The sequence below is a fragment of the Solea senegalensis genome, linkage group LG2, assembly GCF_019176455.1.
Source record: "Solea senegalensis isolate Sse05_10M linkage group LG2, IFAPA_SoseM_1, whole genome shotgun sequence".
Classification (NCBI taxonomy): domain Eukaryota; kingdom Metazoa; phylum Chordata; class Actinopteri; order Pleuronectiformes; family Soleidae; genus Solea; species Solea senegalensis.
In genome coordinates, this window is record NC_058022.1 from 15,944,777 (window position 1) to 15,969,022 (window position 24,246).

The window sequence follows — 24,246 nt, forward strand, 5'->3', positions numbered from 1 at the left end:
CGTTCAAGAGGACAAAAGTTGGAAAAAACAACTGGTAGACAATATGAGCTTAAAATTATAACACAATATTCCATCTCGGTGAAGGTTCTCAGTCGTCCAGGTCACAATCTTCTTTAGGAGTTGTGGGAGACTGGACTTGCTTGAGTTGAGTTGAAGATGTTTCACCTATCATCCAAGAGGCTTCTTCAGTTCTGACTAATTAGTGGGGAGAACCAGGTATTTACCCTCTGAGGCTGATACTGGTCTAGAGTCGTTAAGTTGAACAATACAGATCAATGTGAATGACTCGTTCCTTAAACTGTCCAGTCCTGTCAGTCCAGTCGCCCACAGTGAAGAACAATAGTCCATCATAATATCACAATAAAGATATTCATGATTATATTTCACAAAATTGTATGCAAAAGTGTTTTATATGGATATAGAATGATATACAACATTTATTTTGCAAAATAAATATATTCATATAAAAAACTGAAAAATAAAAAAACAAGCTTATTAAGATGCAATTTCATGTTGACTTTAATACATTTAATAATGTGATAATTACAAACAAATGTCTTATTATTAAATACATATTGAAGTATTTTGATGGGAAAATCTGAACTTCTTTCAGTTGGCTGAACAGTAAAGTTTAATTTGGATATAGTGTCAACCACGTAAATGCTAACACCAACAAACCTAAGCAATTTAACCAAACAAGATGCAACTATTATTCATGCAATGTGCATACACCCACATTACATAAATGATAGTTATTTTGAAGCCTATAAGCTTAATTACAGACCTGCCACACAGTTGTCAGAGCAACTAGGATGAAAACTGCCATACTGCTGGAATGTGGAAAGAAACCATGCAGACAAAAATATAGAGAGCAAGAAACGTAAATGTGGATATTTCCATATTTATTTGAGTATCAAATAGAGAGTTGGTAGAAAATTCTATGCAAAATGAACAGTGCAGTGGAACAATGTTTCAGGGGGCAGGTATTTCCCCCCATGTCCTTTATGTAGTCCAAGTGTAAAAGTATTTTATATTACGATTCATGTGTGATTGTATTGTATCTACTCACATATGTCTCTAAATATGCTAAAAGTCTATCAAAAATAAATCACACTATGATACACACGGGTTATATTGTTCCTTTTCAGCATGTCCAAGAAAGTTCATAAACATTTACATTTCACGTGTACAGTGAAACAAAAAGGAAAACAACACCACTCTGACAAAACATGTTAACTTGTTGCAGTATAATGTATATACTTGTACAGTACATATTTAAAAAGCCGTACTGCAAAACAATAAAAAGCAGAGATTTACATACAGTATATATTGTGCCATCAAAGACAATAGTAATAAATATGTTTCACATGGAGCAACAAACTGGGGACAGGCCTTTACAGTGTGCTCAGCTCAATAAGACGCCCTGCGAACACTCCTAATGTACCAATGAGACAAACAGCCATGAAGACACACAACAGAATGTGATCCAGCACCATGGCCACAAACTTCCACTCTTCAGCAGCCTGGAAAAAAAAAGAAGAGGAAACATGTCAACACACAAAAATCACAAAGAACCACATTAGAGCCATTTCTGTGTGTGAGAGATTACATTGTTGGATTCCTCGTCCGATTTCATGGTTTCTGCAATGTACTTGACTCCCTCAATGGCACTGCGGACATCAGGATTCTTGGTGATAGGTGACTGGTAGGGAACAGCAGATATCTGGTTGCCTGAGATGTCTGAGATGTCCATGTCAGCTCCATAGAGGCTTTTACCCTGCTTTTCTTTGCCAGGGCGCTTCATTGTTGAAAAGAACATGATGTTGGGAATGGTTTCTATGAAAAGCTGCCAAAAAGAGACAATGGATAAACACAAAAGCAATGGAGTCGACAGCGTCAAAGCAGAAATTCTGTCTTTGTACCACTAGATGGCAGTGTAATGCAGACGAAAAGAATTGAGAGCAGTTTCCCAAAGCTTTCCATGCTTGAAAATAATCCTCAGCTTCACAGTAAACTGATTTAAAGTCATTACCCTATCACTCTTTTCTGTCCTTACCTTGCGGACCCATTTTGGCATTGTATGAGTGCTCGGAGAGCGGTGGTGGGTGTTGATGACAATGACTGTGATGATGATGGAGGCGATGACGAAGACCATGGTGAAAAGCATGTATTTTCCAATGAGTGGTACAGCACTGGAGGTAGAGGGGATCAGCTCCACAATGACCAGCAAGAACACAGTCAGAGACAGCAAGACAGAGATGCTGAGAGTCATCTTCTCACCTGGGAGAGACATAATGGAGCATATGAATCGCTTTTAGGGATTTTTAAACTTGTCATGTAAAACGTCATGTAATTGAACAACAAATATATGTAATCAATAGTTGTTATTCAACGACGAGGACCAGATTACAAAACTAAAGACACAACTGATGTAATACAAACAATCTAATCTTGGACTCTAACCAGGAGCATGTGGTCTTCATCAGTACATTGATTATGCTCATGTGAAAGATTCTACTGGGCTATTGAAGGGAACAAGAGGGAAGTTAAGGTAAGGTAATGTAAGTTACCTATTGGGGACTAAAAATTCAAACTGAAGATTTTCCTCAATTAGACTGGACACAGCTTAATTTTCAGGGGACAGAGTAGGGTCAGTGGATTGGAAACCACGTGTTTATTCCCTATTAATGAATTACCCGATTTCAACATGTGTACACATATGTACATTCATATGTACATTTTGAGCTTTAAGGACAATTGTGACAACTGAGTTGAAACATGGCACCACAGCAGTAAACGTCATGTAGACTCTCCAGCAGCCAAAGGAAAAACAATTTAGATGAGGATAATTTCTTTGACTCAAATATATAAATCGTGTCCAGTCAACCAATAAGGAGTCCATCTCTAGTATTCACACAACATAATAACTGCATTGTTCAGCCACGCAAGCAAATCATATTAAAAATGTTGAGTTTAGAGAGGCCGCTTCTTTCCCCATATGACCAAAAACAGAAGAAGTAAATAGATTCTGACAATGTTTCACAGAGGAAAAAAAGCAAGGCATGTTGTTTTGTTGTTCAGTGAGAGCAGTTGTCCCTGAGAGAGGGAGTTTTGGCACAAGCTTCTCCTTCAGCTTTACACTATCCTGTCAGCATCCATATCAGAAAAAGGGTTCAAGTGATGTATTATACATTAAAGCAAAGGCCCGCTTTCAGACATGACAGCGCAGAGAGATCCTGGGTAATGAGGCAAACCCACTCACTGGGAACACAGCCACGTGTGCACATGAGTGGTGCACATCCCATAGCAACTGACATAAGGACAACTCAGACTGACAGGCACCATTAAAGGCAAGGATTTGTCCAATGCATTGCTTGTCCATATCATGAAAACTTGAAATTAAACCTGGATTGGTTTACAGTCGATATTAAATAATTTTGTTTTGCATACTCCTTCTAATCTGCACAGACAGGTCACATCTATACTCCAGGTACAGCTATTTCAATCAAGATTTAAAGGTCCAGTGCAAGAGTTATTGACACTGAGACAGCAAAGTTCAACAAATTGAGGACTTCTCTGCTCTCCCCTCCCTTTCCCAAGCACACAGGGAACAATAAAGGCTTTTGCAGACCAGAAAGGATGTAAACGCTCATATTCTCTCTAGTGTTCCTCTTCTTCTTCTCCTTCATCGCTTTATGCATTCAAAACACAACACATGACCTGGTTGGTTTGCCTATTCAACGTGTTGTGGGAACAGGGTGACGCAAACTGATGGACTCTGTATAATAAGGCCCTTGCCTAATATATTCTGAAATATTCTGAGGCTCTAAAACAAGTTTGCTTTTAAAGCGATTATACACTTACATACATACAAACAAACATACTATATTGTACATATTGGTAAATTAAAGTTCTGCTAATAAACCCTTTGGACCTAATTTAAAATGAAATGAAAATAAGAGAATAAGATAAACAATACATCTGTTTGAAATGCTAATCTGCATGGTTCCTTTTTAATATTCCAAATTATTAGGAATTCACATGTGCTCTACATGGACAGACATGCAATTTGAAAAGATATTTACGGCAAATATTTGCTTATAGATTAATATATTAATATATATATAGAAATAAAAAGTTAAATACATGGACATACAATCAGTTGCTTTCTCATGTACTGTAATTCCACATCTACAGATTCCCCTCAATCCAGCAACAGTTGCTGTAAACAACATGAGAATGCAAAAAAAAAACCAACAACTTTTGAATGGTAAAGTAGTGTCATAAACGTGAGGACGAAAACCATAATGAATCAGTAAGTATGTTCAACATACCAGAGTCTGTGGGAAGGTAGAAGACGAGGCCGGTCAGGAAGGAGAAGAGCATGCAGGGGATGATGACGTTGACGATGAAGTACAGCGGGAGCCGCAGCATTAGAAAGTGGTAGGTGATATCGAGGTAAGGAGTGTCTGGACAACAGGCGTAGTACACCCAGTGTTTCCAGCTGTGAGATTCCTTCATCACCCACTCTCCACTCTCCATGAAGTTACTCAGATCAGGCTTTTCACTGTCCTAAGGAGAAGCAGCAAACACATTGAATAAAGGATGATTGTGCTTAAATGACTGTAGTAGTATTATTATTAGTATTATTATTAGTATTAGTATTATTATTAGTAGTATTATTGCCGTGGAGCATTTTAAATTTAAATTGCAATTTCCTGCAAAGAAAATACAGTAGCTTTGTATAACATTCTAAAACATACAACATTGACAAATTGAAATCTCTGTTTCAGTCTTGAATACCCTGAATATGCTTGAGTGCAAAGGATCTTAGCATGTTCAATATTTAATACTCATATTTTTTATTTGGTTCCCATTTTCTATTTTGTCACATCTTTGTTACTTTAACAATTTCCCCAACATGGTATCAATAAAATGTTACCATAACTTAGATTAGCTTATTTTATGGACCATGAAAAGTGGGTTTGTTTTTTGCCTTCATCTAAAGAGGGAAATATGTGGGGTACTTCTGTAATTATCACCACCTGTAGTCAAACATGATGCTACAACCTGGCAAATAAATCCCTATTTAACCTAATTAAAATGGGTTGTTTTGATCAAATAAAGAAAATGGAATGAAATAATTAATTAGATTTTTTTTTTTTAGATTAGACAGGACCAGCATGCTTTCTATCCTATACACTGTCTGCTATTTAGCTTCATATTTGACTGACATATGTGAGTTTTCAAACTTTTTACTCTAAATCTAAAAATATTTTCCACAGTTCAATTACTCTCGCCAAGAAATGTTCTGAGTGGATTTACAGGATTGATGACAACCAAGTTTCCGTCGTAAGTCCATGTGCCCAGCTTCATACTGCAGTTCTGAAGGTCAAAGGGGAAATGCAGCACAATGATTTCACAGTAGCTCTTGAAGATGGCAGGCGGGTTCCATGTGATCATGCCAGTGTGCTCCAGCAGCACTTTGGTTTCATGAACGATGGCAAAGTCACCGTCAGCACTGCAGGCACAGACCAACACAAAGCAGAATCAACACGGGGGGGAGGGGCTAAGTTAAATGTTAACGTAAGTGGACATCAGTGCCTGAGGACGGGTTCATGCTGCTGCCACACAGCTCAGCCAACCAGCACTCTGGCTGGCACAAGTTGTTGTGGCAGCAGAGCTCGTTGTCAGGGGGAAAAGAAAAGCGGCAGTTTGTACGACGCAGCATATGGTGAGGGGAAAGGTGGGGGTGGGTGAGAGCAATACAGAGGCCACATTTAGCCAGATGAAATCTGAGCTCCCACACACTCCTTACTGGTGCATAGGAAAGTGTGATTCAATACATCACTGACAGGTGTGCTGACTGTTTCTAGAACCCTTGATGCTTTAGGTCACGTAAGGCTTATTGTGAGGAAAAAATCTGTCGAGAAACGGGATCAAATATAGCCCATTAACATACTTGTTGTAGAGCACCAGATCAGGCCTCCAAATGTCAGTGGAGGGAACTCTGATCTTTGTGATGCCACCATAATCCTCAGGGTTCCACTGCAAGTTCACATCTTTCCATTTCTGAAAAAAACAAAACAAATAAGGACAAGAATGACAACAATTATTACAAGGTTTTTTTATGGGGAAATGCTAAAAATGTGCAACAAAAACACATCCTAAAACTTTCTTCATGTGCTAAATGTTGCAGTGTTATTTAATATGAGCATGTTTTATTGTTTTCAAGTATCTCTTATGGAAAACATATACACAGCAAAGAAAGAAAGATATAGCTAACCAGCCACATGCTAGATAGATAGATAGATAGATAGATATATAGATAGATAGATAGATAGATAGATAGATAGATAGATAGATAGATAGATAGATAGATAGATAGATAGATAGATAGATAGATAGATAGATAGATATACAGACAGATAGATAGATAGATAGATAGATAGATAGATAGACAGATAGATAGATAGATAGATAGATAGATAGATAGATAGATAGATAGATAGATAGATAGATAGATAGATAGATAGATGATAGATAGATAGACAGATAGATAGATAGATAGATGGATAGATAGATAGATAGATAGATAGATAGATAGATAGATAGATAGATAGATCATATATGCTCTCTGCTTCACAAACAAAATGTTTAAAAAAAAGAAAAGGAAGGGGGGATATTGATCGGACCTGTTTCAGCCGCACATTGCTGCTTACAATCTGGTTGACCTCGTCCTGTGGATCCACATGAATGTATTCAGACAGTTGATGTGACAGTGAATCTTAATGCAGCAGGGGTGGCAGTGTGTGACATGAGACCTCACCACACTGATGAGCTGGATGAGCTGAAGGCCCACAGTCACAACCACCTGCTCCTTGAAGTGATTGACAGGTCGGACAACCTTATTGTATCCAGTGAAGAGAGTTTTAACTAGCTTAGTCTCAGCAGAGGAGGACCAGGCAAACCCTGAAACATACAAGATTTATTTATTATTTATTTATTTTGCAGCATTTAGACAGTGGATTCACTATTGTGGGACATGTGACTTGAATTTTCCTTTAAGAACATCTGCTAGCTGAGGTGAGGTCATTTAAGTTGAGCTGGAAATAAATGTGATAGTGATAGTCTCATGCTACAGTTATGTTTGTGTATATACATGGCACATGTTGTTGTTTTTTATGCCGACTGAAAGTATTTTGTAACGTAATTTTAAACAAGGAGAGATGCATAGGTTTGAGCAAAACTGCTTCTATAGTCAGGTCGATGGAACAATACATTCATAATATGAATAGGACGTAAATGCAATGCATAACACCAGGTGATAAACATGAGCCACTTTGTTAAGATTAATTCAAGCACATATTCATAAACATGTTGGCCTGTGATGAAAATGTACTCTATACACTATAGTATTTATTTACAGTGTAGTACATGGGGTATACATTTGGCAATACTACATTCGAACATGTGATGGCACTCCTGCAAAGGAGGTGTTAATAGAGATATTCTTATACTTTTCCATGGCATATATCTGTCACAAGCCAGAGCGGGGTCCTCTTTCATTTTTCAGCTGACCTTGAAATGAAGTCATTTTACTGCAGCAATATGATATTTGAATGGTTGGCTGGTTCTCAAGTCATTGAACTCCCTCAGTACGCAAAGGAATCGCCTCTGTGGTGACAAAACTGATGTTGAAGGTTGAAAAGCAAAATGCACACACACATGCCCCTGTCAGTCAAAGCTGGGTTACACACGTTTAAGTTACACGGATCTAGCAGCAGTAATGGAACACGAATATAGGGTTGTGCGCTGTGTCATTGTTTCGATAAACATGAAAAATTAAAGCTATTCCAAATACAAACAATCACACATGAACACGTGTTTGTAAGCAAAGTTCTTACCTGCTAGACCGACGAGAAGAAAAATGAAAAATGCAGCCTTCATTCTTGTCAAATCACTTCACGCCTCCAAGAACAAGATCCAACCCTGACACGTTGCCCACTGACCACCTGAGAATTAAAAAGGTTTTGACCCACCTAAAACATTCTTTCAAGACGTGACTTACTGTACAACCTCCGGGCTCTGCACTGGCAACCTTGATGTTTTTGTGTGACAGCGGATGTGAGTGACTGGCTGCCAATGCATGTCATCTGAGAGGGTCACATTCTATGTCAACTGTTATAAGATCAACATGCAGGAGTAATCCACCACTGAAATATCCCATTATGAACTTGAACACACATGGTGCAAAGACTCAACACACACACACACACACACACACAGTGCACTCACTTTTTCCTTGTATCTGTGTTTAGATATTTCCACATGAATAAAAAGTTCACATAAAGTCTGTTTGATCCGTGTGAAACCTGCATGTGTTATGGCTCATTTCAGTTAGTGATATGTGATATGCAGTATTTAGTGTCACCATAAAGCTGCAGATCTTAAAGTTAAAAGCACTGTCAAGTTCATTTTGACCTTGGAATCAGCCGTGGAAAAAACACTGTGTGTATCGAGGAAAAGTGGGTGGAAAAAACAACGAAATATAATTAAATATTAACAAGTAAATGCAGAATTTTTCTGTTGGGCAAATTTGATAAAGAAAAAGGTAGTTTGAGCAATGCTGAAAAACATTGAGATACTTGTTTTAATATTATTTATTATTATACATGTTTTACTGTTTGACTTTGGTGTGTGTGATAAAAAAAACTACAGAGAACAGTTTTTTTGTTTTTTCACAATTATAATAACGATAAACACATCAACGTCTATATCAGGCAGCTAAGAACTAAGAATTTCTCCTCCTGAACCATTTTAGATTTAAAGTAGGTTTGAATATAATTGTCATATGTTCAAACCAAGCTGTAGTGCTGCATGAGTTATGAAAATATTACACTTCACAGTTTACAACTGTACATCATAATTGGCGTGTTAATTTTTATAAAAGGTCAAACAAAAAAATCAAATGCAGTTTCATTACAGTCTTTTGTTACACCCCTTTTCAAACAAAATGTGAATAAGGACGCACACAAAGAAGTCAGTAATATGGTTGCAAAACATACCATTTGTTGCAGGTTACGATTAGATTTATCTGAAGTTAAACACAACAGACCCTTAAAATGAGGGTGAGGCCAGACCAGGGAGACTGGTGCCAAAAAAAGACTAAATAATAAAAAAAAAGGGCTATTGCTGATATTTTGGGGAACCATAAAAACTACACAATAGTTTGTTAAAAAAAAAAAAGGAAAAAAGAAGCAATTTGGTGGCAATGGTAATTATAGGAACCTCATATTGTCAAACAGGAGGGCAGGTGTTACCGCGTCTCCCTCCTCTGCTCTGCTCTGCACCCCGTCAGGCCTGTGATGGGTCAGGCAACTCAATTTCCTCACATCCCCAATCCGTTCAATCAGCCAGTCACTCAACCACAGGCCTCATTCATCTCACTTAGAGACAAATGACCATTTTGGCAATGTGTGAATTAAGAGAGATTTGTCTCAACCCTCCCGCCTCTCCCTCCTGAGTCACTCAACCCGCACGATTTTACATTATATAAACACCTTTTACTGCAACTCAGCCTCTGTAAAGCACTTTTAGCAGTGTGTGTGTGTGTGTGTGTTCAAATCTGATTAAAGGTTCATTGAATCTGAATGAAAGGGTCTATATAGGCTGGGTGAAAGCTGGACTGCCTCAATAAGAGGATTATAAGGTTTTCATATAAGAGATTATGATGTGTGTGTGTGTACATTATAAAAAATTAAAATATTTCACTCTGAGTATTATTCTTTTATTTTTGTTCTTTTAAATCCTACATTTGAGTGTTAAAAAAAAAAACTGATGCAGGTTTTGAAATAAAAACCCCAAATAACCACTTTGTACTGAGCGTTAGCAGGCAGTGAAACATAACACACATTTTCTTTGTAAATCAACATTTGAATATGTATTCAGGTCAGCTGTTAGCAGAGAGGAAAACATTAGAAGTCTACAGAGAAAGGTCAGTTATCTCATGGATCACAGCCTTTCAAATTTAGTCCCATTACTGTGAATGAGGCACATCCACCACACAATGCATTTTGTGGACATTAATCCACAATGGTGTTATCACATCATCAGACTGAGAGATGGTTTGATAGCTGCGTTGGTGTGGTTTCCTTTCACAGTCAATAGCTGATATAGATGAAGGTAAAATATATTTAAAATTGCTGGCAGAGGCTAAACGGTTGGATGAAAATCCAATTTTGCCTCACAATCACCCGGGACAAGTCTGAATTCAGCTTACATTAACTCAGTGTGATGTGGTCGCACAACCCAAGTGATTAAATGTCAAGCAGTGATTGCTTCTCAGCTGCTTTGTGGGGAAGATTGAAGACAAAACCCTGAACAATGGGAATGACTGAAATGTGAAGCCAGAGACAACATGGAATAGGGAAAAAAAAGGTATAGCATGGACACACTGAATAAAAAAAACAACACAAATTTGACCACATCCACCACTGGGAAAAGTAGATTTAACGTAAAGTGTTTTACATGATAAACATACTAACCATAATTGAGCTCGAACATTGTGCAGCGGTGATTATGTCAGACGCGCTGATGGCTGTGCATCACTGGTTCTTGGAAATTGCGAGGAAAGTCTTAACCTTTGGGTGATTAAAACTAAAATGCATCCATTTCATGTGACATTGTTTGCACATACATATATAATTAACAGTGCTGTGGCCTCAGGTATTGTGGGTTTGGCTGTAATCACACAGTGCATCAGTGTGACTGATGTGTTGTTTGGAGGGGATTATGTAAAGTCACATGATGTGAGACGCTTAGACAAAACCTAGACAAAAAAAGTCATTATGTGACCGTATAAGCAGAATGAAACACACGCTAACACTGATCTGCAGAGGTCATTTTGTAGACTTTCATGCATTCATAATATATATATATATATGTATAAAAATATTATTTTAAGTATTTTCTTATTAACTCCCATAAAATTATTAAAACCAGTAAGAGGCCTTTATGCTTCACAACCTCCTGATCTTGACTGCAAAACAACACGTCCATATCTCCTATACTGACGATCTTAAAAACGCCATGAGCGTGTAGCGTTATTTAAAAAGTAAGCAGCAAATGTTACTAACATAGGAATAAACAGTGCATTTGTTGGCAAACTATTTTAGTGGTGGATTAACACAAAAGTGACCATGGTCACTGACAATAGAGCTCAATGGCAGAGTAACTGTGGCTACACTGCATCTATAATTGTTGGTGAGATAAAATAATAATGGCTTTTGGTCTTTACAATATGGCACGTCTTATTTTTAGGAAATTAACCCTTAGAACACAGAGCATTTTGGCTGCTTTTTTCCATTACTAAGTTAAAGCATACTATATATACAGAGGCTATAAGAATGTGCAACATAGAGTGTCTTGTAAACAAAACATTTTAAAATCGGATTGAATTTGTGAAATTTGGAAATGCGTCACAGTTCAAAGTTCCCTTTGAGATAAATGGTCTATTTTGTAACTTCCGCACAATTAAAAAACACATTTTAAAGCCTGAAAATGTGACCTATAAACACGCACCCATATAAAGAGTTGTATATTATTCCCATGGAAATTTACCATGGCTACCCCCGTGGCACAGATCCGATTACAATATCTAGACAGTCTATATGACTCTTGCTTACCACTGCAATAAAATATGTCAACTAAATTAAAGCTGCTGGAATTAATATTTTTTATGTAAACACTGAAATGATCCACTTCCCTCAGCTCTATGTTTGAGGCAAAAGACAGAAAAGGATGGATGGTGATGGAAATGATGGAGCTAAAGAGACAAACATTGCCCTCATGCGTAGGTGGAGACCAAAAACAGAATTATATACAGTTAATATTGTGCTCACAAATGCCTGGTGACGACCAGTAAACTAGTGACTACACATGGAGCTTGTTTCTGCTGCTCCCAAGTGGACAAAAAAATACAATTAGTTCAAGTAGGTTTAACAAATGTTGTGATGTAGATGTTTTAATGACAATCAGATTCAGATTCATCAAGCATTTAATATAGATTAAGGTTTAATAAATTAAACTGATCATGCACAAGTTGTGTATAAAAAAAACATTACCGTACAAAAAACTAAGTTCACAAAGAATGCTGTTTATAACACAACAGAAATGTTACGCTCAGCCAAAAGTACCAGCGTGTACTCAGTGACAGGAAAGGCTCATTTAACCAAGAACTGCAGGTTACATAGAAACAGTTGAGAAAAATACAGCATCATAAAAATTACAGCAGAAAAATCAGTAGCTTATTTCATTTACATCCAGCTATACGATGTTTCACGAGAATCACTGCACGGAGGCAGCTGGGAGTGTGAACTACAGCTTCTACAGGACAGATCAAACCAAAAATCACAGCACTACTCGATCTTTAACACATGCTGGGTCACGACTACAAAGCAACAAAGAGCTTGCAACATGCATGCTGGAATGTCAGCGTCTGAAAATTCCCCCGACAAAAATGGGGAGACACAGAGTATAAGGTTCATCATCCACACCCAGCACGGGGGTGGGGGCAGATGTTAGGTCAGTACTAGTCCATACACAAAAAAATCATCAGTACTAGAGCTGCAACTAACGATTATTTTCATAATCGATTAATCGAGTATTTGTTTGGACCATAAAATGTTGAAAAACCTCGAAATGATGATGTTCTCAGACATCTTGTTTTGTCCACAAACCATATTCTTTGTCAGATGGAGCGCGATGTAACCGGAATATATTTACACTTAAGGAGCAGAAAAATCAGAAAGCTTGTTTTAATTTTTTATTTAATAATCTATCGATTATCAAAATAGTTGAAGATTCATTTAGTAATCGATTAATCGAATAATCGCTGCAGCTCTGATCAGTACAAACTGTTTTTGTTTGTTTTTTTACACAGAAGAACCGTTAGTAACTGCTCTATAAAAGCCCTGATCTGTGTTTAGAAGAGCACGTCTTCATTTTTAATGAGCACCTCCACCACCTGTCTCTGGTAGCGGATGTCATTGAGCGCTGTTATGGCGTCCAGGTTTGGTGCACGCATGAGGGTGGGCCCGAAAATGATGGCGAGGTTCTCTGCATTCATCAGGTTGGACTTTTCGTTCTGCGTGACCCTGCGAACACATGTAAGCGTTAGAAACAAACAATGATTGTGGAAATGGACGGATGGGTGGACAGGTGGAGGGGACTGAACTATAGGTTTTCATGTTTTCAAATGACTATGCCTAACTTAGACTAACCTGCTTTTTTGAAACCCTCTCCCTAATAGTTGATCGTGCAGCGCTTGACTGGGTTGCTCACCTTTTTAAATGTGCCATGAGATACTTGAGAGTTTCACAGTGTGACGGCGGCAGCAGAGAAAGAGCCTCACTGAACGCTTGCAGCTTCTTTTCTGCATCTGTGAGCTCTGCGAAACAGAAAGGAAGTTGCTGTGAGTGTGGTCAGAAAAAAAACTCTCTGACCTCAGAGAGCACAATCTGGAAAAAAAAATCAATGTAAGTATTTCCTGGGGGTTAATAAAAGCCATTAGACAGGAGAGGAAGTCTGCGGAGAGCAGGCTGCTCGAAAGAGCTTATGGAAATTGGCTCTGTGCACTTTGTGTAGTTGTGCTAACTTTGTGACATAGTAAAGTAAAGGTTATAAATGTTTTAAAGTTGTATAAACGCCATCTTAATCTTGAACTGTTTCTCTGGTTGTGACTTACTTGCAGCCTCGATGAACCTGGGGTAAGTGTCGTATGAGATGACGGGAACAGGCAAATCCCGGAGGTAGAGTTTCAGTGCACCCGTGATGATATTGATGTCTTCATATGCGTTCACTGAGATGTCTGTCTTTTCACCATCTGCGAGGACGTGAGATGTGTGATGGGAGACAACAAGAAGAAGACAATTGTCACACTGGGGAAAATGGCTCACATCAGCACTTCCACATCACAGCGTGAATTACGGAATGGAGAGATTGTGACACAATGGGTGAAAAACAATACTCTCTGTGTCTGTGTTTGTGCAAAGTAGCTGCCATCATCCGCCTGGCCTGTTATTCTGACTTCCCCTCGGTTATGTTATGCAGAGCAGGCCATGGCCTACTTGTGCTGGCAGACTGAACACCACAGTGCTGTGAGCTGGAATGACACTCTGTCATGGAGGATATTCCACATGCGGCTCTAGGAAAGACTTTATCCCACTGCTGCAGGGTTTTTCTACAGCTAAAATTCACACTGCACTGGGCCAAGACAGGCTCATACTCTCAAAAACTACTGCTGAATCCAAACACAACAATGGGAGGTTTTCTTTTACAGCTGTGGCTGTAGGCAGTGAAAGAAGATGCATGGTTTGCCCACAGTGAAACCCTGTGTGAGAGGGACATGTCAGGACAGGATCTGCTCTTCCAGATGGACACTAATCCTTCACGCATGTGTCACTTTCTCGTTAATCTGAAGTGTTCTGTGTATCTGTGAATATGCATGATCACCCAATGGCCGTCATTGTGATGCGAGCTGAGGGAAACGTACCTTTGTCAAACGCCGTCTTGACTTCTTCCACTGAATCACTGAATCCAGATATTCTGTAGAGGCCTTCAGACTTCAGTCCTTGAGGAACAAACATGAAATAAACGACCTTTCAGATATTGTCAAGCCCGTCGCGGATAATGTGGAAAAATTCCCCCGCGTATCGCCTTGGGTAATTTAGGAAAGAGCATTTAACACTCTTAAATATGCATAAGAAATTTTTGGATAAAATGTCCACAGTGTCACAATGGTAGGACATGGGCAGATGCAAATAGTTTTCTGCATCAATGAGTAAAATAATGAAGACATAAATCAAACTTAGCTACAGATGTACAAGGATTAGGGGGGAGACAATAAGGCAGCAATGAGTTTCCTACATAGCTGAATGATTTAACTGAAATGCAATCAACAGAGACAGCAGGAAACGGAGTAATGTATTCCTCATTATAGGTTTACAATTACCAGCACACTCATCAGCCCCCACAGTCAACCACACACCCATCACCAAAAAACATTAACACAGTTAATAATAAAAGGCACTTTTAAACACCTTAACGTGTATGTTGTACGTACAGTTTAGATCACTTACAATAAAACCAAATGTCACAATGACATGAACTTAATTCTGAATTCAACTTTCAAGGGGTCGTTTAAAAAGATAGTTTTTGTTAAAACAAAAAAACATTATTGTTAGAGTTATTCCATTGGAAATCATAGCACACAAAAGAAAAGAAAGACATTATGTCAGAATAATTTACGACTTTTCTGACCTGAGCAGAGAAAAGAAGGCATTAGCCTGATTAATAATTAGTCCGTGTCTTATGAAAACAATGAAATCAGTAAGGTTTCTTCTTTATCATCTTTAAGGAAATGGAAGTAGTACTTAATTTTTTATGAGCTTTAATAAACGGTGACAACCTTGTATTTAGATATATGGGGTTTGTAAAATGTCTGGATTGTTTCATATTGTGCAATTATTTTGGAATAATTGAATAAATCAAGTGATCAATGTTCACTCAATATAGTTGTGAGTATGAAATGTGGGTCAAACTGGGTAAAGTCAAACATCAAATTCAAGATAAACATTTTAAAACTAAAGTCAATCACAGTTCCAGTTCTGACAGTCACTTGATCCTGATTATTATTATTATGAACGTATAAATCTGAACTCAACTTTTAGTCATTTTAGAAACTGACAGTTGAAATAAAATGTTTTAATTGAGCTACATTAAATTTGCAATATAAAATATTTAGCGGTGACAATTACTGTGAGTATTCATTTGGTTTAAAAATTCAATTATCACAGCTGTTCTTTGCCTTCATAGATCGTCCCCATCCATTTGCAGCATTTGTGGAATTAAATCTGTCTACATTTTAAGCTTTTAGGGCTTAAAATGTGTTTATTTACTATTTACACAGCAGTTACTACAGTTACATCTGCAGGGAAAATTGTTCTTATTATGAGCTTCAGTTCACACACACACACACACACAGGTCGTGAACTAACCTCTGGACTCGATCTCCCGTATGCACATGTCCACCACCATGGGTCGCGCTGTATTACAGGCGTTCACCAGGGTCGTGAGGTCACAGCTGTAGACTTTGCGGATGTGTCTCAGGTCTGGCTTGCAGTCATTGGGTACCAGAGGCGAGCACTGTTTGTGGACATTCAACCCACAATCTAAAGAGAGAGACAGCAGCACATTACTGCAGAATTACCCAAACACGATACATCAAAGTCAACACAGTCATGATATTCCGGAAAATGACTTTAATGATGATTGAAATCTCACATGAGGTTAATTTTGAACAGGTCGAATGGTTTTGTGTGTGTGTGTGTGTTTTGGTTTGCAGAGAAGAGTGTTAATTATCTAGATCAATATTTGTTGGTAGAATCTCATGAGGCCACACATGGCATTGAGTCACCTTCAGTACTGCATCACTCCAAAGTCACCTCTAAAGTGCAATATTATTAGTAAAATAAAAACAGAATACAGGACATTAATATTGCTTTTATATTATATAAACATACAAAAACAAATACATTAGGTAACCATGTAAGTAAGTCCTATTTTGTCATTTTATCACCACAATATTTTCATTAAAATTAATCTCTTTTGGACTTTAAACAGCACATTAGTCATGATGTCAGTGTAAGTATTTCCCACAGTGTGTTTTGTCTTTAGTGGCAGTGGACTGGGCCTGAGGCGCATATGTTTCAGGGCAGAATTCACCTTGTTGGGAACAGAGAAGCCTGTGGAGAGCAGGCGCACAGAGCGACCGCAGCTCTGCTTTGTAACAGGGAAGGACGGAGAGAATTAGAGGAACACTGAAAACCCTGTGGCCTGGAGGAGGGACAGTCAGTGATGCTGCACCACACTCTATCCTCTTCCAGATCCAAGCTCACACACAATGGCCGTGGAAGCAGCAATTGAGCCGCTGCGGGCTACACTAGACCTACTTTCCCAGACTAAAATGGGGGCAGCTCTTCAAGCTCTTAGATCTCATGAGCTCTCTCCAAATTCTGAAAGATTTTGAATGCCTTTGGATTTGAAAACCATAAAAAGAATTACATTCTGATCACCGCGTCTTTGTAATTTTAGATAAAATGATCTTTCTACAAGCCTAGAATCTATGCCTCTGTAGGATCTCAGACCATATTTTGATTAATATGAGTCCCTGGAGAAATTTGTCCAGCCAGCATTTATATGCACTGATGCAGAAATGTAATTACCTTAAGAGATGATTCTCTTAAGGATATGAGACAGGCAGTATAATAGAGGAGAGTCTGTCATCAGACACAAAGCTGCTGAGCTCCTGGTGTCCATGTGAGCACGCTGACGGCCGTAGGTCCCAGGTGGGTCGGGTGAGGGTGAGGGAGGAAGACCCCAAGGGACACCAATAGCCAGGAAACAGGGGATGCTGCTCACTGCACCATCAACTCTATCTGTGTTGCTATGGTGTTGGGATGCAGTTTGTTTTTAGCTTAAAGGCTTTGAAAAGAGGTTTAATGGTTGCTGGATGCTAATCAGCCCATTATCACTGTGTCTAACCAGCAGCGTTACCAGCTGAAACCGGTTTCTAAAAACAAAAAGCAGCGCTCATTTGTTGGATGTTTTGGTTTTTCTACAAATTATTTAAGTTAAACTGAGGCTGAGCTGCGTGACCTAGCTCTTTGGTTGAAGCCTTCGAATTTTAATGTGTATGGAAACAGATCTCCTTCCCCACACTCTGAGCTCCGCTCCTCATTACAGAGACATGCCAGCTTTGTTTTCCTTCATAGGCATGATGGGATGAGGCTGGGGGGTTGTACTCTGATGAAGAAATGTGGCACAACAAGCGCAAGCAGAGGCTGGCTCTCTGGCACTCAGCCAAACACAGTTCACACATACAAAAAGAAAAAAGGAGGTGGGAAGAACATTTTTTTTGGTATGCAAATGTGAGCATCATGTGAGCCCTCGCTGCCCTAGATTCTGGAGGCTGTGGCTGAGTCTGAAGGAATGGCGATCTCTTGAGTCGATACAGACTGGCTCCACACATACTGTATGTGCCATTATTTTGTTTGCTGTCAGCTTTCAAAATCAAGACATTATTTATTAATGCCAGCGCTACCACAGATTTGTGTGACACACTTTGTTTCATCCATAAAACATCAAAGGCACATCAGGGAGTATTACTATACTATTCTCGGAATGGAAAAATAATTCTAACAATGGCTCTACAGTGAAATAAACACAGCAATATGACAAACAAAGAGACAAATATAACAGAAAAATGTAATGTGAAAATGTATAAAGACTGAAAAAGGTAATACACACATACTGGCATCATTCAGTCAGTGCAGAGAATTGAGCTTGCATGAGAATATATTACAATTCGGTCTGTGTGTTCTGTGACTGACAGTAGCAGCCGATGTTTTCCCTTTATAAGCACAAAGCTTGTTTCTGCAATAACGACAAAGGGGTGTGAGATCCCGCACCCTTTCAAAATAATTACTCCTTTCACAAAGCCAGTGAAGAAACATGTGGGCCTTTAATCAGACCTGTTACATCACAGCTATTGGGCCACCATTGCACTTGGTCCGTTATACAACTCATAATCCACAAACAACTGTTGGGGATTTTAGATTAAAATGGAATAATCCAGCTCCAGATGCACTGAAAACCAAGTAACCCATATACAGTGATGCTCACTTTGTACACATGTATGTAATGAGAGCGTGATGTGACGTTTACATGAGACTCTGTTAATGAAGCCATGAGAACAAGATGTACCTGCACATTTGACCCCCTGTGCCATCAGTCCCCACATGAAGCTGGCACAGTGTTCACACCAGTGAGGCCCTCGAAAGGTATGGACCTGCAACAGAGAAGAGGACAGTGACACACATTAATGACGATTCTGGAGCAGTGACAAAGCAGAGGGAGAACAGCAGGTATTTCATTCCACAGCATCTTCCTTCTTAACAAGCAAGGAGGTCTGAAGGTGCTGCCATCTTAAATGAGGTAGAGGAGGAGGATTATCCTCAAACTGACAACACTGATGTGGAGTGGTGACTCCAAGCAGGGGAGGCTTTGACACTTCACTAGAGACAGAAGGTGTATGCTGTCAAGGGAAATTCAGTATGGAAACAGAAAAAGGCCACCGTGCTTGTTGTATGGAACTGGAAGAAGTCATTGCTCTCAACCAGGTAACAACAGCGCAGCCAATCAGGGAGGCTTCTGGGAGCGATAACTCCCACAGTTCCTCTGCATGGAGTCAATAACAGACACATCAGGAGGGCCATTCACGACAGAATTGGTAGTTGCTGGTGTGAATAAGTAATGACTTTGTTACAAAATATGGACGGATATAAAATTAACTTATCACTTACGATTATCCCGAACATCTATGGTGATGTCATGTATGTGTTTACAGGAAACAAATGACTTATAAATGATATTTTACATCTAATCGTTTTTTTTTTTCATTTTTGACTTGTTATGATAATGTAATGATTCCTTTTTCTATTAGTAAAAACTCTGTAAGTGTAGGTGGTTGGTGGATTAACTTAAAAAGGCTGAGGTACAAAATATAGATAGGAGTAATCTAACTAGTAACACCAACAGTCCCCATCAAATTAATTCCAAAAGACAAAATTAGAAAGATAATATTGCACATGTTTTCTGAAATTTACCAGACAGAAGACATGTTTGTTAGATTACATAACCCGGAGAGTTTTTAAATTGACCAAGATTTGAGCACATTTCATGTTACTTAAATAATACATCATGAATTCACACTAATGTAACATTCTTCACACACGCCCTCTGAACAAAGGAAATGTTGGAATGCAACGTTCAGCACTTAAAAAGTAACAACGCAGCAGCAGCAATTTAAAAGGCTTGAAGGTAAAATTTCACACCCTGCTCTCCATTCCATTAGCCTGCCAGGAAAGTGAGAATGAGCAGAACATGGAAACACTCCTCCACTGTTTTCCCTCTCAGTTCCCTAATCTGTTCATCTGGTAATCACACTATCACCATTGGTCCCCAGACCACACAACAGATTTTCTTTTGATAAAAAGCTTAATGGACAGCTCTGTTTTTCATTTTCCCTTGAACTCAGGAAAACCCTGCCTCCCCTCCTCCATCTTTCACAAGCACGAGAAAGGGCAACCTAACCATACATGATGAAAATAAAATACACATTTTACAGCTGCAACAGCGGACAAGAGTTCTTTAAGTTGATCAATTCCCACCTTGAAGTTGTGTACTTTCTCGGGTTTGGGGGTCCGGTCGCCCTCCTTCAGTGTTGCTCTGCGCACCAGTGAGGTGAGCTGTGAATAGGCAAACAGTTTTAGTGGTTGCCAGAAAGTGGCTGGAGGTTTCTGTGGCCCCATCCTCATCCCCAGAGCAGCCACCAGAATATCTTCCTGATTGGCCTCTCGCTTGGCCTTTTGCACCAGGGACTTTTCTTCCTTGAGAGTCTCGTAGGACTCTTTAGATGGCATTCTGCTACTCCTCACCTCCAAAACCAGGTGAAGGAACAATCCCAGCAGAAAAGTATTACAAAAAGAGGCAAAGATGCTTAGACGAAGTCTGAATCAAACATTGTTACTCCCATTGTCCCAGTCAAAAAGGGGCAGCAGAGACAACAAATTTAAATTTAAAGTCTAGAGTATAAAAGAACAAAAACAGTAGTCCTTATTAAATCCTCTCACAGCAGTGACAGTGGTACAAGTGAAACCACTGTGACAGGAGTGCCAGGTTTTATACAAAAGAGGTGCAGCCCTGAGCACTCATGTGGTTCTCTGGGAATGTGTATGCAGATGAGCTGAGTGGCTGCGCTAATCCTCTCCTCCCTGTGCAGAGCTGATATTCTCCCTGGAACAGAGACAGCACACTGTTGTGTATGGATGCTGTTGGGGCAGGCAGAGCGCGGAGGAGGAGGAGGAGTGCAGGGGCGGACCCACAGCAGCCACAGCGGATTAAATAGATCCCACCAGCCAATCGCAGAATGGATAAACAGGCTTCATAGTAGTCTCTACCCCGCCCCCCACACAACCGTCTCCATCAGATATCCAAGCAGGGAAAAATGAAATGAGAGTGGGATGATAATGAGCAATGAATGAGTAATGCATCAGGAGTGGGCTGTAGAAGTTGCGACGGCTGTGGGCCGTTAGCGGGATAAGCTGTTTTCAAAATCATGTTGCCACAGAAACTGGTCATGGCCGGGACCACAAAGAGGACAAGCACAAAAGCACCAAGCACGGCAGCAGTAAATGTAAGGTCATCGATACCAACGGGTTTTCATGACGGATGATCCAGGAGTGTTCATACAATTTAAAAACAAACCATAGTGTGGACTAAAATCTAAACCAAAATCAAAACATTTAATAAATGTACACTCCTACACACAATAAAAACAGGTCCCATGAGAACATCACTGTCAAAAAGGAATATTGTATTTCAATCAAATGTCTATGAAGAAACCGCTTTTACACATTTATTTTTAACTAATTGAATCCTTGCACTGCAAGTGTTCATTATTTTCTCAATTGTCTTTGTGCTCACATTATTTTACTCATAAACGTTTACATGGAGGAAGTATACAATTAATTTTATCTTATATAGGTTAACGTTCAGTTCAACCATTTGTATCACATATATATTGATATTCACTCGCACCAGCAATATTTCCCATCCTTTTTACATTATGATAAAATATACAATAAAGAATTTAACAACGTATGTCTGCACCAGAAGCTGGGAGCTCTTTTTCTCTTTGTCTCGAAAATTAATTTCCTTGAGCTTTGCACTAACTCAGCACTGTATTGTGTGCATGCAAATTGAGTATCAAATATAGCATTGCAGCAGCGGTGTGGGAGAAAGGATGCACAAACCAGCGTCTGTAATTCACACCTCACATCAAATGTGATTATGCTCCCACGTCTCAAAGCCTGATTTAGACTCTAGCTGTTAAAGTGCAATGCTCTCACCTTTATGGAGCACAGCTGGAGAGGAAGTGACTGTACAGACGCTCCTTCAGAAACCAATAAGGACTGCTGTAACTGTTGCTATCCGAACGTCAGCAGATGGGTATCAAAATGAGAGCAAGCACAGTGGGTGGGGGGGCAGGAAGAAAGGGGGCTTTCGGCAGCAGTGTACTTATGTAGAATGGCATCCCAAACTGCAGAGTCTGTCAGGAACATGAAAGATGTGAAACAGTGAGCTTCCAGTGCAGCTTTCCTCTCTCATGCTCAGTGATAGTCTCTGCTCGGGAGGATACCCGAGCATGGTATAGATAAAAGTCAGTAAGAGCCTTTTATATGCACCAGTTCATCCTCTCATACCCTGAGCACTTTACAGCGCTCTGCCACAGCCTAATTGTGTTGCCTGCTGTTAAGTGCAGAATGAGCGTCTGACTCCCAGGATGTGGTTTACTTTGAACGCAGCTCTAATTGACAGTGATTGATTTGCTTGTTTCGTAAACATGTCCAGAGATGGGACTCCTGAGAGCGGATGTAAACAGTGCAGTATCTTTTACATCTCAGTAACGTCCATCTGTTTCCAGCCTGGACATCTGAGCTTATCTGAGCATTTGGTTCCTGCCACATGTGGGATAGAAGCTGCAATTCATTCTTTCTGTCAAACAACTTGCGTTTGAATCGAGCACAATCTCAAACTTTAACATTCTTTGTTAAAACTTTCTTTCCACACTCCCACACTAGTCTCTTAACTAAGCCATTAAGGATTGTGCTGACTATTTCTGCACAGTAAGAAAGTTGTTACGTCAGCAAGCATGGACCATGTCAATCAATTAAGATGACATTAGTATCCTCCACTGATCTGACTACACATTCTCAGGGTTATCTATAATCCTCTCACTTAACGTACTTCGTTTGAGCTTTAGCTTTCAATTTACAGCTAAAGCAAATACTAAATCAAGCGGTAGTGACGTACAACACTGGGAGCCTTCAAATTAATGTCAAAACACTCCTGATCCGCCACCCACATCCTTCACCAAAGCAGCAAATCACTGACTTACATAATGTTACATAAGCAGAAACTAGAGTACGATGACAAGAGTGAAAGCCACGTCATAATCAAGTCCAAGAATACAGTGAACGGAAGTCAGCATCTATGATGCCTGTACGCAGAGCTGAATGGCATGATACTACATGTAGGCAAGAGATGACATAAGAATTTCATATCTTGAGCATAATAAGCCTGATTCATGATGTTACTGGAGAGTAAATATGCTTTGAACTCTTAAAATGGCTCTAAATCACACGGAAACAGCTTTACTGTAAGTTGTGCATCACAATATTAAAAATAATAAATGATTATCTTTTTAAAACAAAAAACAGGAAAACAATAGTTAGGAACCACTATTTGGGGAAAATATCTAATTGCAATTATTCAAATATTGAGGAAATATTGAAATTGTAGTTTTATTCCTAAGATATTTTTTTGAAAATTAAGGTTCAATTCATTATTTCACTATGTAATAGAATGTGATGGAGATTTATCACAGGACGGCACCAAAATATCTCATCCAAATTTGATTGTAAGGATGAGAACATTCATTTATTCATCTACTGCTTCATCCCTGGACAAGTCGGCAGTCCATCGCAGGGCCACATAGAGACAAACAACCATGCACTCACACACTCATACCTATGGATAATTTAGAGTGTCCTCTGCATGTTTTTGGACTGTAGGAGGAAGCCGCACAACCCGGAGAAACGTACACAGGAAGAACATGCAAAATGCAAAAAGGACCTTGTTCCAACTGGGTCACAAAGCTGGGTTAAATCTTTAAATTTGCATAGATGATAATACACTAAAAACAAGAATAGAAGAATTAAACTGCACCCTGTGTGAATTGCAAACAGCAATTTCAATTTGAATACTATTAATTATTCAGCTATTCTCAGCATTCCCCACGAACGAGATAATTATTAAAGGCTCCCCCTTTTGGAATTTCCCCCCGTTCACTATTGTCCTGTTAATGGAAATTCACCACAACTGTATAAGTATAGTTCTACTATATTTAAAGATGGGACAATATATATGGGTATATATGGGTGAACCACAGGATGCACTACAATTAGCTGCTTTTTTGTTGAGCTTGCAAGAAACCGCGAGCAAATTTCATTATATTGTTTCCAAGACAAATAGATTACCTGCGTGTAGCTGGGACTGTCTGTG

General features: G+C 39.2%; 2 protein-coding genes across 2 annotated transcripts; both read right to left on the minus strand.

The window, feature by feature from the left end:
* Positions 1 to 881: 881 nt before the first annotated feature.
* LOC122761665 (acetylcholine receptor subunit alpha-like) lies at positions 882 to 8,148 on the minus strand. Its single transcript, XM_044016903.1, has 9 exons — positions 7,908 to 8,148; positions 6,830 to 6,972; positions 6,696 to 6,740; positions 5,963 to 6,072; positions 5,326 to 5,521; positions 4,335 to 4,572; positions 2,057 to 2,280; positions 1,610 to 1,846; positions 882 to 1,523 (listed from the first exon to the last, which is right to left on the minus strand). Exons 1-9 carry the CDS (start codon positions 7,948 to 7,950, stop codon positions 1,395 to 1,397), a joined length of 1,365 nt encoding a protein of 454 aa, XP_043872838.1. The 5' UTR covers positions 7,951 to 8,148; the 3' UTR covers positions 882 to 1,394.
* A 3,846-nt stretch (positions 8,149 to 11,994) lies between these two features.
* On the minus strand, positions 11,995 to 21,000 carry chn1 (chimerin 1). Its single transcript, XM_044016913.1, has 7 exons — positions 20,292 to 21,000; positions 18,826 to 18,910; positions 16,059 to 16,232; positions 14,555 to 14,632; positions 13,748 to 13,885; positions 13,345 to 13,450; positions 11,995 to 13,157 (listed from the first exon to the last, which is right to left on the minus strand). Exons 1-7 carry the CDS (start codon positions 20,541 to 20,543, stop codon positions 12,986 to 12,988), a joined length of 1,005 nt encoding a protein of 334 aa, XP_043872848.1. The 5' UTR covers positions 20,544 to 21,000; the 3' UTR covers positions 11,995 to 12,985.
* Positions 21,001 to 24,246: the final 3,246 nt, after the last annotated feature.